This window comes from Lissotriton vulgaris, chromosome 3_2 (assembly GCF_964263255.1).
Source record: "Lissotriton vulgaris chromosome 3_2, aLisVul1.2, whole genome shotgun sequence".
NCBI lineage: Eukaryota > Metazoa > Chordata > Amphibia > Caudata > Salamandridae > Lissotriton > Lissotriton vulgaris.
The window spans coordinates 69292839-69306993 of NC_141690.1; the positions used below are offsets into that span (position 1 = coordinate 69292839).

The window sequence follows — 14155 nt, forward strand, 5'->3', positions numbered from 1 at the left end:
CCCATTGGAGGGCTAATCAAACAATCCTAAATTGAGGCACAGGGACGGGACCCATTGGAGGGTTAACACTGCCTACAAAGACTCCACTTCCCAGCATGCAGTTGTGGTAAAAACGTGAACATCACAGCACACCGGAGGCTAATTAATTCAGCATTGCTGTGGGAGTAGAGTGGCAAAAGAACTTTCCCTGTGCTGGCCTCTGAAGAGATGCACAAAGGCATCGAAACGCGTCAGGCCGAAGGATACAGCAACTGGAGGGCATACAATGTGCTTGCAAATAAAGGTTTGTGACCAAACTTTCAGCGGTGTGCGGCTTCAAAGCCCTGAGCTTTGTTTTGGACATATTTACACGGTTGCTCGGACCGTGGAAGCGACGCACCTCTGAGAACCGAAGAAAGGACCAGCAGGGGGGTAACGTCCCGTCTGTATTGGCGCTGGAAGTAGCAGGACTTAAGCACACTGTACACCGTCTGGGGCCCATTGGAGGGCTAATCAAACAATCCTAAATTGAGGCACAGGGACGGGACCCATTGGAGGGTTAACACTGCCTACAAAGACTCCACTTCCCAGCATGCAGTTGTGGTAAAAACGTGAACATCACAGCACACCGGAGGCTAATTAATTCAGCATTGCTGTGGGAGTAGAGTGGCAAAAGAACTTTCCCTGTGCTGGCCTCTGAAGAGATGCACAAAGGCATCGAAACGCGTCAGGCCGAAGGATACAGCAAATGGAGGGCATACAATGTGCTTGCAAATAAAGGTTTGTGACCAAACTTTCAGCGGTGTGCGGCTTCAAAGCCCTGAGCTTTGTTTTGGACATATTTACACGGTTGCTCGGACCGTGGAAGCGACGCACCTCTGAGAACCGAAGAAAGGACCAGCAGGGGGGTAACGTCCCGTCTGTATTGGCGCTGGAAGTAGCAGGACTTAAGCACACTGTACACCGTCTGGGGCCCATTGGAGGGCTAATCAAACAATCCTAAATTGAGGCACAGGGACGGGACCCATTGGAGGGTTAACACTGCCTACAAAGACTCCACTTCCCAGCATGCAGTTGTGGTAAAAACGTGAACATCACAGCACACCGGAGGCTAATTAATTCAGCATTGCTGTGGGAGTAGAGTGGCAAAAGAACTTTCCCTGTGCTGGCCTCTGAAGAGATGCACAAAGGCATCGAAACGCGTCAGGCCGAAGGATACAGCAACTGGAGGGCATACAATGTGCTTGCAAATAAAGGTTTGTGACCAAACTTTCAGCGGTGTGCGCCTTCAAAGCCCTGAGCTTTGTTTTGGACATATTTACACGGTTGCTCGGACCGTGGAAGCGACGCACCTCTGAGAACCGAAGAAAGGACCAGCAGGGGGGTAACGTCCCGTCTGTATTGGCGCTGGAAGTAGCAGGACTTAAGCACACTGTACACCGTCTGGGGCCCATTGGAGGGCTAATCAAACAATCCTAAATTGAGGCACAGGGACGGGACCCATTGGAGGGTTAACACTGCCTACAAAGACTCCACTTCCCAGCATGCAGTTGTGGTAAAAACGTGAACATCACAGCACACCGGAGGCTAATTAATTCAGCATTGCTGTGGGAGTAGAGTGGCAAAAGAACTTTCCCTGTGCTGGCCTCTGAAGAGATGCACAAAGGCATCGAAACGCGTCAGGCCGAAGGATACAGCAACTGGAGGGCATACAATGTGCTTGCAAATAAAGGTTTGTGACCAAACTTTCAGCGGTGTGCGGCTTCAAAGCCCTGAGCTTTGTTTTGGACATATTTACACGGTTGCTTGGACCGTGGAAGCGACGCACCTCTGAGAACCGAAGAAAGGACCAGCAGGGGGGTAACGTCCCGTCTGTATTGGCGCTGGAAGTAGCAGGACTTAAGCACACTGTACACCGTCTGGGGCCCATTGGAGGGCTAATCAAACAATCCTAAATTGAGGCACAGGGACGGGACCCATTGGAGGGTTAACACTGCCTACAAAGACTCCACTTCACAGCATGCAGTTGTGGTAAAAACGTGAACATCACAGCACACCGGAGGCTAATTAATTCAGCATTGCTGTGGGAGTAGAGTGGCAAAAGAACTTTCCCTGTGCTGGCCTCTGAAGAGATGCACAAAGGCATCGAAACGCGTCAGGCCGAAGGATACAGCAACTGGAGGGCATACAATGTGCTTGCAAATAAAGGTTTGTGACCAAACTTTCAGCGGTGTGCGCCTTCAAAGCCCTGAGCTTTGTTTTGGACATATTTACACGGTTGCTCGGACCGTGGAAGCGACGCACCTCTGAGAACCGAAGAAAGGACCAGCAGGGGGGTAATGTCCCGTCTGTATTGGCGCTGGAAGTAGCAGGACTTAAGCACACTGTACACCGTCTGGGGCCCATTGGAGGGCTAATCAAACAATCCTAAATTGAGGCACAGGGACGGGACCCATTGGAGGGTTAACACTGCCTACAAAGACTCCACTTCCCAGCATGCAGTTGTGGTAAAAACGTGAACATCACAGCACACCGGAGGCTAATTAATTCAGCATTGCTGTGGGAGTAGAGTGGCAAAAGAACTTTCCCTGTGCTGGCCTCTGAAGAGATGCACAAAGGCATCGAAACGCGTCAGGCCGAAGGATACAGCAACTGGAGGGCATACAATGTGCTTGCAAATAAAGGTTTGTGACCAAACTTTCAGCGGTGTGCGGCTTCAAAGCCCTGAGCTTTGTTTTGGACATATTTACACGGTTGCTCGGACCGTGGAAGCGACGCACCTCTGAGAACCGAAGAAAGGACCAGCAGGGGGGTAACGTCCCGTCTGTATACGCGCTGGAAGTAGCAGGACTTAAGCACACTGTACACCGTCTGGGGCCCATTGGAGGGCTAATCAAACAATCCTAAATTGAGGCACAGGGACGGGACCCATTGGAGGGTTAACACTGCCTACAAAGACTCCACTTCCCAGCATGCAGTTGTGGTAAAAACATGAACATCACAGCACACCGGAGGCTAATTAATTCAGCATTGCTGTGGGAGTAGAGTGGCAAAAGAACTTTCCCTGTGCTGGCCTCTGAAGAGATGCACAAAGGCATCGAAACGCGTCAGGCCGAAGGATACAGCAACTGGAGGGCAGACAATGTGCTTGCAAATAAAGGTTTGTGACCAAACTTTCAGCGGTGTGCGGCTTCAAAGCCCTGAGCTTTGTTTTGGACATATTTACACGGTTGCTCGGACCGTGGAAGCGACGCACCTCTGAGAACCGAAGAAAGGACCAGCAGGGGGGTAACGTCCCGTCTGTATTGGCGCTGGAAGTAGCAGGACTTAAGCACACTGTACACCGTCTGGGGCCCATTGGAGGGCTAATCAAACAATCCTAAATTGAGGCACAGGGACGGGACCCATTGGAGGGTTAACACTGCCTACAAAGACTCCACTTCCCAGCATGCAGTTGTGGTAAAAACGTGAACATCACAGCACACCGGAGGCTAATTAATTCAGCATTGCTGTGGGAGTAGAGTGGCAAAAGAACTTTCCCTGTGCTGGCCTCTGAAGAGATGCACAAAGGCATCGAAACGCGACAGGCCGAAGGATACAGCAACTGGAGGGCATACAATTTGCTTGCAAATAAAGGTTTGTGACCAAACTTTCAGCGGTGTGCGGCTTCAAAGCCCTGAGCTTTGTTTTGGACATATTTACACGGTTGCTCGGACCGTGGAAGCGACGCACCTCTGAGAACCGAAGAAAGGACCAGCAGGGGGGTAACGTCCCGTCTGTATTGGCGCTGGAAGTAGCAGGACTTAAGCACACTGTACACCGTCTGGGGCCCATTGGAGGGCTAATCAAACAATCCTAAATTGAGGCACAGGGACGGGACCCATTGGAGGGTTAACACTGCCTACAAAGACTCCACTTCCCAGCATGCAGTTGTGGTAAAAACGTGAACATCACAGCACACCGGAGGCTAATTAATTCAGCATTGCTGTGGGAGTAGAGTGGCAAAAGAACTTTCCCTGTGCTGGCCTCTGAAGAGATGCACAAAGGCATCGAAACGCGTCAGGCCGAAGGATACAGCAACTGGAGGGCATACAATGTGCTTGCAAATAAAGGTTTGTGACCAAACTTTCAGCGGTGTGCGGCTTCAAAGCCCTGAGCTTTGTTTTGGACATATTTACACAGTTGCTCGGACCGTGGAAGCGACGCACCTCTGAGAACCGAAGAAAGGACCAGCAGGGGGGTAATGTCCCGTCTGTATTGGCGCTGGAAGTAGCAGGACTTAAGCACACTGTACACCGTCTGGGGCCCATTGGAGGGCTAATCAAACAATCCTAAATTGAGGCACAGGGACGGGACCCATTGGAGGGTTAACACTGCCTACAAAGACTCCACTTCCCAGCATGCAGTTGTGGTAAAAACGTGAACATCACAGCACACCGGAGGCTAATTAATTCAGCATTGCTGTGGGAGTAGAGTGGCAAAAGAACTTTCCCTGTGCTGGCCTCTGAAGAGATGCACAAAGGCATCGAAACGCGTCAGGCCGAAGGATACAGCAACTGGAGGGCATACAATGTGCTTGCAAATAAAGGTTTGTGACCAAACTTTCAGCGCTGTGCGGCTTCAAAGCCCTGAGCTTTGTTTTGGACATATATATATATATATATATATATATATATATATATATATATATATATATATATATATATATATATATATATATATATATATATATATATTTATATATATATATACACACATATATATATATATATATATATACACACATATATATATATATATATATATATATATATATATATATATATATATATAACTCACTGGCAGCCAGCAGTAGGTAGTTATAGTTAGGACCTTGTTTCTATTCAAAAAGCGTTTTTAGTTTTGCCAATATATTGGGCCCCGTTTGACGAATCTTCGCGAAATTTTTAAAACGAATTGTTCACTCATATCAGCTCCTGTCTTGATCAAGTGGGAGCCAAATAAAAAGGGGTGCCTCAAAACGCGTTTTCCCCATGTTAATTTCCGTAGGAATTTTTGGAACAGGCTACAGCCCGAAGTGCTGAACGGAATTACACCAAATTCGGCAAAAAGGTAGCTCTTGGTTCCGAAAGCAACCTATTTTAAAATGGTGTAAATCTGTTTAGTAGTTTCTGAGAAATTCAAAAAATAAACATATCGATATCTGAACACCCAGGAGGAGTCGTGAATCCTCCCAAGCACAAGCTTAATTCTGATTGGCTGCCAACACTCCAAACCAGAATGTGTTGGCAGCCATTTTGTGACGCGAGTCACAAGAAAAAGGAAAAAAGTTTAAAAATGAAGAAAAGGGGGCAGGGTAGAAATACCCTGACCCCCCTAGGCCTGCTCAGGGGGTCCCTCCAGGCACAAAAAAAGCATTTTTTTAAAAAACAAATCAGCCGAATTCACACTGGGTGTGCGAATCCGGCTGAAAAGATTAAAATAAAATGAAGCGCGGGCTCCTTCATTTTGTTTTCTATAAGCCCCTGGGAGGGGCAGGTCCCGGGGGCAATGCGCAAAATTATTAGTGGGGGCCCACAGGGGCCGGTGAAGCCCCAGGGACTTCCACCTTCCCGTGGCATAGTTAATTATATGCGGGGGCCACATGGCCCCTGCTGCCCCGGGGGCCCTTACCTCCCAGGGGCATTGTTATTTTCAGCCAGGTGTTCTTGCAGGCTCCGGGGCTGCCAGCTCCCCGGGGCTATCATTAACTTGGGCGGGGGGCCTCCCCCCCAAGCCCCGGGGCCCACCACCTCCCCGGGCTACATGATTGAAATGTAGGGGGCACGTGGCCCTGGGACCACCAGGAGGTGTGTTTGCCGTGAGGTGTAACAAGGGGGTGTGGCTTTAGACCACTCTCAGTAATCCAGTTGTGCAGGGCTTACTGAAGGTACCTGGTGGGCTAGCTGGCCCCCAGGGACACTCAGGAATGAAGGGGACTTAATCCCCCAACTTAGAACACGCCAGGAGGTGTGTTTGCAGAGTGATAGCCACCTGATGTGATACTCACAAGTAATACCTCGTGAACGTAGACACCCCTTGTAAGAAACAAAACAAAAAACAAGTTGCAGAAAAGATACATCACTCACCCTATTTGGGTTGTTAAATACGTCCTCAATGCCCGGCATGACTTTCCCTGTAAGGCCCTAGTACATAATTTGGCAGGGGATTAAAACTACCTCTAAGTCAGAGGTGCAGAAAGAAGCAAGAGCAGTGCAGAAAGAACCAACAGAGATGCCAAAAGGGGCAAGGGGTACAGAAAAGGCAAGAAAAGTACAGAAAGAAGCAAAAGAGGTGCAGAAAGAGGCAAGAGGGGTGCAGAAAGAAGCAAGAGAAGTGCAGAAAGAAGCAAGAGAGGTAGAGAAATAGGGAAGAGGGGTACAGAAAGAGGCATGAGGGATGCACAAATTTGCAAAAGAGGTACAGAAAGAAGCAAGAGCAGTGCAGAAAGAAACAACAGAGGTGCAGAAAGAGGCAAGAGGGGTGCAGAAAGAAGGAAGAGAAGTGCAGAAAGAAGCATCAGAGGTGTTGAAAGAGGTGCGAAGGGTGCAGAAAGATCAAGAGAAGTACAGAAAGAGGCATCAGAGGTACAGAAGGAGTCAAGAGAAGTGCAGAAACAGGCATTAAAGGTGCAGACAGAGGGAACAGGGGTCAGGAAAGAGGTAAGAGGGATACAGAAATTTTCAAAAGAGGTGCAGAAAGAAGCAAGAGCAATGCAGAAAGACCCAACAGAGGTGCAGAAAGAGGCATGAGGGGTACAGAAACAGGTAGGAGAGGTGCACAAATAGGCAAGAGGGGTAAAGAAAGAGGCAAGAGGGGTGCAGACAAAATGGAAGAGAAGTACAGATAGAAGCAGAGGTGCTGAAAGAGACAAGAAGGGTACAGAAAGAGGCAATAAAGGTGCACAAAGAGGCTAGAGAGATACAGATAGAAGCAAGTGAGGTGCCAACAGAGGCAAGAGAGTTATAGAAAGAGGCAAGGGAAGTGTAGAAGGAGGCAAGAGAAGTACAGAAAGCTGCAGAAAGAGGCAAGAGAGTTACAGAAAAAGGCAAGAGTAGTGCAGAAAGAGGCAAGAGAGGTGCAGAAGGAAGAGAGTGAGGTGCACACACAGGTAAATAAGGTCAGAAAGATGCAAGATAGGTACAGAAAGAGGCAAGGGAAGTGCAGAAACAGGCAGGAGAAATGCACATAGGCAAGAAAGAAGCAGAAAGAGGCAAGAGATCTGCAGAAAGAAAGCAACAGAGGTGCTGAAAGAGGCAAGCAAGGTGAAGAAAGGGGCAGGTGAAGAGCAGAATAAAGACAGTGAGGTATAGAAAGAGGAAGAAAGGTGTTGAAAGAAGCAAGAGAAATGCAGAAAGGGGCAACACCCACATTTAGCTATAAGTAACACGTGACCATGCCAGCTTTGCCAAGGGCCTTCCACCACGCTGTAACATGTGACACTCACTGCATTTCTGGGAACATTTGACCAATTTGAGCTAGAAACAAGGCTTTTTTTGTTCAAATCTGCAGATTAGGCATCAGATGATGGAATATTTGGCAAATGCAGAAAATGTTTCATTATGTGAAAATTGGGGCAGCCGAACAGTCACATAATTCCAGTGGCGCTGCTCATACCTCCGACTAGGACCAGAATTGCTCTTTAGTAGTACCTTCTTTTTCTGTGTCTTAGTGAGTTTATAGTTTAGCTTCTATGGAAACAAGGAAGACTAAACCTGATGTTACCACTCCACAACACAGACTACAATACCACATAATTACTCTCCAAAACATATAATCCCACTCCTCATAATTCCTATACACTAAATACCACATTAATACAACAGGAAAACGGTTTTAGAGCACTATATATTCCTTTCTTACACCAATGGTCCAGAATTAATCTAGAATAAATAAACAATTGTATACCGCTTATGTTCAAGCAAAATGAGAGCACATACCATACTTAAGCCGTTGTGATAACAGACTACTACCAGAAACAGGGGGCATTACACGCCCAGGTGCTCTAGAGAAATTACAGAGGGGCCAATAGAAATTGATGCCTGTCATGAAGATGCTCGTCAAGTGAACTTTTGCATGCCCTTTTCTCTCCTGATTACTGAACACAGGATCAATAGGAGAGAACAAACAAATGGGAGACCTGTCTTGGATTCAATGGGGTTAAAGAGGGTTTCACCAACCATTGACTCTATAGGAGAGACACTAGAGGTATGTTCTTGGAATTATATAAAATGATTGTACTTAGGACTTCAAAAAAGTTGGATTGTTGCCCTGAAGAAGTCCCAGGAGAACAGGGACGAAACGCATAGGCTGTTCCTAACGTGCATTTGTCTTTTTGTATTACTATATAATTTGAGAACATAAAGAATAAAGAAGATGAAAAACAATCTGGCAATTGGAGTGTTATAAAAATAGTATAAGGACTTCCGCTGCATAAGACTTACAGGTGATGCCAGGAGGGCTTCTTGGCCCCTAAAGTGCCTCAGGAGTAATGTGGGCTCCACCCCGAACTAGTACTGTGCCAGGAGGCACTTTTGCAGAGTGGTGGAGAAAAGAGGGCGTGGCCTCCCACTGTGTGGGACTTAGTTGAGGTAATAGAAGTGGTAGTTGGCCCCCAAGGACAGCATTGGGGGCCAGCTACCTCTCCTATTACCTCCAGTAGGTCCCACAAAGCGGGATTGCTAAGTTGTCATAGCAGGCGGTGCTCCCTTTCTCCACCACTCTGCAAACGCACTCCCTGGTGTGCTCTTGGATGGCGATTAAAGTCCCCTTCGCTGCTGGGGGTCCTTAGGGAACAACTAGACTACCTGCTAACCCCAGAATTTCCCAGATAGTGGGATTGCTGATAAGTGGACACAATAATTCGTAGCCCCCTTTCAGTTGGCTACGAATTATTGGTCTGCATTGGGTGGCCAACAGTTCGACAACCTGATTTCTCACCCCCACGGCGATGAAGCAAGGTCCATCAGAGACAAATGCTTCTGTGGGTAAAGTATATAATCTGAGTAAAGTGACTAAGTTGCAAAGCCATTCATGGGCCCAGAGGTGAGAAAAAGCTTCTGCTGCAACACCATCATCACTCTCCTCTACAACATGAACCTTAGCCTGTTCCTGACCTCATCTTCTCTTTCAACCTAAAGTACTACAACCATGCTGATGACACACAAGTCATTCTAAAGCTTGAAACTCTATCAAATCTTGACTTCCATGCCATGAGCCAATTCCTCCAACTCAATGACCACTGGTAGCTAAACACCTCAAGGTAAACACATTGAAAATGGATATGCTTATATTTGGAAAATAAATCATCTATTAGTATTCTACCTTGTGACAGAAAAAGTCCTCCATCAAACCCCTTAACCCAAGTATGGAATGTGAGTGTGAATATAACTTTCTTTCTCCCCCTTTGTAGCATAAGCAAATCAAGTTACTAAATGCAAATTCTGCTTCATCATGTGATCCCTCAGTGGGATTTTCCCTTACCTACATTTCCTTCAAAAGGTAGAAACTGCCACAGCTTTACTGCTTTCCTGTCTTGACTATGCCAATGACATCAGGGCTAACTCTACCTGTTTATTAGGCAACAGAGAATCCAGGACTTAGCGGCTAGAAACTCCTCAAACTAAATATCCCATCTGTGATCTTACCACCAGTCCTCAAACCCTTATATCCTTTGCTTGTAGTTCCACGTATCACTGTTAAAGCAATGTGCATCATACTTTACTTTGAGCCACCCACAACACCGGACCACTTTCCTTTATCAGAACTCTGTAGCTATTGCCAAATAAGATTTTTGCACTCTGTGTAGGCCTTGCTCTTGATCATTCCTTCCTTTTAAAATTGTCTTGAACTAGTGGAAGCTCTTTCTCAGTCCGCACGGTCAAGCTCGGGTACTTGATACCAGCAAGATTAAGAATAAGTGCATCCAACTCGAAATTCAGAGAGTATTTTAACATTCCATTCACATATTTGTTTAATAGAGGCCACACTTAAAAGAAATAGCAGGTATTCGCATTAATGACTGAACCTATTCTACCCCTTTTCTTTTAACCGTCATTCTTATGTGCAACTTTCAGTATGCTGCAACATTGGAGCACCTCTCCGATCCTTACGCCCGCACCTAACACCTGTCATATAGGTCTAACTACAAATAACACACATTCAACCATTATTTGACCTCGAATCGGAGCTATTTGAGGCCTCAACAGCATAATGAAGCACTATATAATTTCGACGCCACAATACAGCATTTCCTGGTTGGGTGTATTCATGTAGTTACGTACCTCTGTTCTTAATTCAGAAACAATATATTGTGAAACCTGACCGTTGGTTCATGACTGTACTAAAGTTATGAATTACTGACTTATTTTTATAATTTTTATGTACTAAGATATAGGTCCTCACTATGAGGGGCCTGGAGTCTTGAGGCAGTAACCACATTCGGTATTACCGATACCGAGGGTAACTGTCTAATGGTTGCCTACTACCTCGACCTTTTTATGGCTATTTACACCTCTGTGTACTACTTCAACCTTTTTATGCCTTGTAAACTTTGTTTTTATGTAATGATCTACCTTGTTGTAGTTTTAACCTTTGTAATTGCTTGAGGCTTTATTATCTATCTTAAATCATCTGTAACTTCCATGGAATGGAATATTGCTCCTGTAAAACACTCCAGCCCCTTTGGGTAACGTCCGCACTATATACATTTGCATAAATAAATACATAAATATATTTTTAAAAAAAGTAATGCCAGGTCCTGGTGTTGCTGTGGGATCAAAAGTTGACCCCAACCTTCCACAGCCCTTCATGGAATGTGGAAGTGCTGTTTCCGCATGAGTTCCCCCATGTTAACCAGTGATTGTTCTGTTTTACCTTGAACAAAGTCCTCCAAGTATGACAGGTGACCTGGAGGATTAGTCCCTGATAAAAAAAGAAAAGCAGAAATGTAGCACTAGTGACTCCCGGCGAAGCCAATATTCCCTCCTAAGGGCAGGGCATGAACACTCGACCACTCATAATGAGCTCTTACTGTTTCTTATTTGTGTAAAAAATGCTTTGTCTATTGAGAAGGCTGGCTCAGCCATTCCTTGTTTATATTATTTTAGCACCATAAACTGTTACTGTACATCTTGACCTATTTGTGATTAGAACAATCAACATACATAATTAAAAAACAGAAATGCCCATCCCATCCTTTGTGGCTCGCTCTGGTGGACTCAACAGCCTGTGTAGTATATAAGCCAATTCCCGGCTTGTGCAGTGGGAAGCACTTTTCTAAGGCTGCCATTTCTTCTTATCAGGGATTTCCTCGGTATCTTATCATGAAGTGACATAAATGGTGCTACTTATTCTGGCAATAAAAGTGAACATGTTCAGTCAGCTCTTCCTGTCTGCCTGTGAACTGAAGTGTTGTTTTCCTGATGAGGTTCAACGGAGCAGCAAAGCCAGCTCAGTGAATATAATGGCTTTGTAGTCAATAAACACGAATTGATCTTCACTCCTCATTTCAGCCTGCCGTGTTGACTTTTTATCTCTGTTCTGTATTTTCAGCTTGCTGAACTCCAACACATTCACTGTCATACGAGATGAAGCCTTTGCTGGTCTTTTCCACCTGGAGTACCTGTAAGTTGTTCATTGTCTCTGACAGCTCATATAGCCCTTTACAGAAAAAGAAGACTTGATTATTTGCCTTATTGTCTGACTTTGAGACGTAGTTGGAAGCATTTGGGAATGATGCATAAGAGACGTCTGTTATCTTATATCCTGGTAGAACACAGTGTGCCCATTTTATACAATTTACCTCCCAGAGTATGCAAATGGATCAAGTAGTCTTACAGCTTCAGGATAAACATAGAGCTAACAAATAACGTATTATTTGTCCAAAGCATTACATACATCACACATACCATACTTAAAGTCTAATATTATTAGGTGAGCACTATTTTCCACTTAGGAGGCAAAATTAGAATACAATTAGAGGGACAAACTACATCTCAGCCATATTACAAATTACATTTTAACCACAAATCGTCAATCGGGTTTTCGGGCTGGTCATTCCACTGAGACGGCGCTGCTTTATGCCGTGAAAACTATTAGGCAGAGGGTTGATGCTGGGCAGACAGTGGCCCTGATCCTGCTCGACCTTAGCGCCGCCTTTGACACTGTGGCTCATCACACCTTGCTACAGTGTCTAAGGGCGGGTGGTGTCTCTGGTCTCGCCCTGAGGTGGCTGGGTTCCTTTCTGGCGGAGCGTAGCTTCTAGGTGAGACAGGGTTCCAACTACTCTAAGAGCATTAAGCTACTCCAGGGGATGCCGCAAGGCTCAGCCTTGAGTCCGACCCTCTTCAATCTCTATATGGCCCCCCTTGCTAACATCGCTGAGAGGTTTGGGATCAGGGTCGTGTCTTACGCTGACGACACACAACTGGTGGTGTCCCTTACCCAGGATATAGACTCGGCGGCCGTCAACTTCACGGCTTGTCTTCAGGAACTGGCATCGTGCATGTCTAATAGCTGCCTGAAGCTGAACGGCAACAAGACCGAGGTACTGATTGTAGGTCGCACCCCTTCAGCTTGGTCGTCGGCGTGGTGGCCCCAGACCTTGGGTCCCACTCCCATACCGAGTATTCAGGTGAAGAACTTGAGTATGTGGCTGGATCCTAAACTCTCTTTCGAGTACCAGCCCAGACGGGTGGTAGGTACCTATTTTGGGGTCCTAAAAGGGCTCCGTAAGACCCTGGACCTGCTGCCTGTACATGCCAGGAAGACCATGGTGCATGCCCTTGTAACCTCCCGCCTGGATTACGGTAATTTACTGTATCTGGGTGCGACGGGGACGTGCTTACATAGGCTCCAATATGTGCAGAACGCGGCGGCTAGGTTGGTTCTCATGTTACCTAGAAGGGCGTCTGCAAAGAAGGCTCTGGTCTCTATCCATTGGCTTCCCATTAGAGAGAGGGTGATGTTTAACCCCTTCGACGCGGATGACAAAGCCAGCTCGTCATGGGCGTTACCTGCGCTGCGCGGATGACGAGCTGGATTTGTCACGTTACGCGGGATTTTTAAAAATGCCGCGCACAGCGGGAAAAGCCGCCGCGGCGAAGCGGTTAAGGCACTCTGTGTGGGCCACCGCATCTCCCAAGGTAAGGGCCCTGCATATTTGGCGGACCTGGTCTCTCATTATGTGCCCACTAGGCAGCCGAGATCTCGTGGATCAGGTCTGATGACGGTCCCTAAGATCTTGAAGGCCAGGATAGGTGGCAGATCATTTCGTTGCCTGGCCCCTCAAAAATGGAACAAACTGCCACTGAGTCTCAGGTTGGAGGCAGTGGAATCCAGGTTTAGGAAGGACTTAAACACTCACCTTTTTCGTGAGGATTTAGGGCATTTTTAACTTCTTCATTCGCTCTCTAGCATCGTAGGGTTGCCTCTCACCACAGCGCGGGGACACACCAGTGGGTGTAACCAGGCGCTCTATAAATCTTTCTTATTATTATTATTATTATAAGTGCCTGGATACCCTTGTGGGTGATTAGCCACGTTATACATATTCACAAAACATATTTAGCCATTTGTCTCAACTTGCAGTACATGACTTTCCTATATATTTTCAACCGCCCAAGGGGATATACATGTTTCTAAAGCTTCCATAATATTTTGCCCTGCATTTATGTCATTTAATATGCTATCACAGCTAATAGATATAACTCTGTGTATATTGCTTGTATCAAGGAATAGGAATATGACCACATAGAACAGTGGTGGCCAAAATAGGTTCAGGAGCTCATTTGCCAGGTTTTCGGGATAACTGCTGACCAAATCGACCAAACCTGATCAAGTTAGATTCATGCACAAAAATGCATGTTATGTTGCTAGTCTGAAAACATGGACAGGAGCTGACCTCTCACTGAAAACCCTTTATAGAAGATGAGGCTGCAACCCTGTGGTGAAAGACATAACTTCATGTAGTGCAGTTACAGTTAGACTCTAGGCCAGGAACCGGAGGAGAGGAATATGCTATTCTTTCTTTGTTTATTTTAACAGCAGCCATAGAAACATGTCAATCAAATAATTAATTTCCCATAAAACCCAAGCAATATAAAGTTTTAAACAAACAAGAACATCAACCAATCAT

The 14155-nt window shown here is 46.1% G+C and overlaps 1 protein-coding gene across 1 annotated transcript in view; it reads left to right on the forward strand.

Annotated features, from left to right (window-relative positions):
- LGI2 (leucine rich repeat LGI family member 2) overlaps positions 1–14155 on the forward strand; it is a 403046-nt gene that overhangs the window by 146705 nt on the left and 242186 nt on the right. The window contains exon 3 of the mRNA XM_086964016.1: positions 11572–11643. Coding sequence (XP_086820142.1) covers positions 11572–11643 — 72 coding nt within the window. The remainder of the gene's footprint in view (positions 1–11571; positions 11644–14155) is intronic.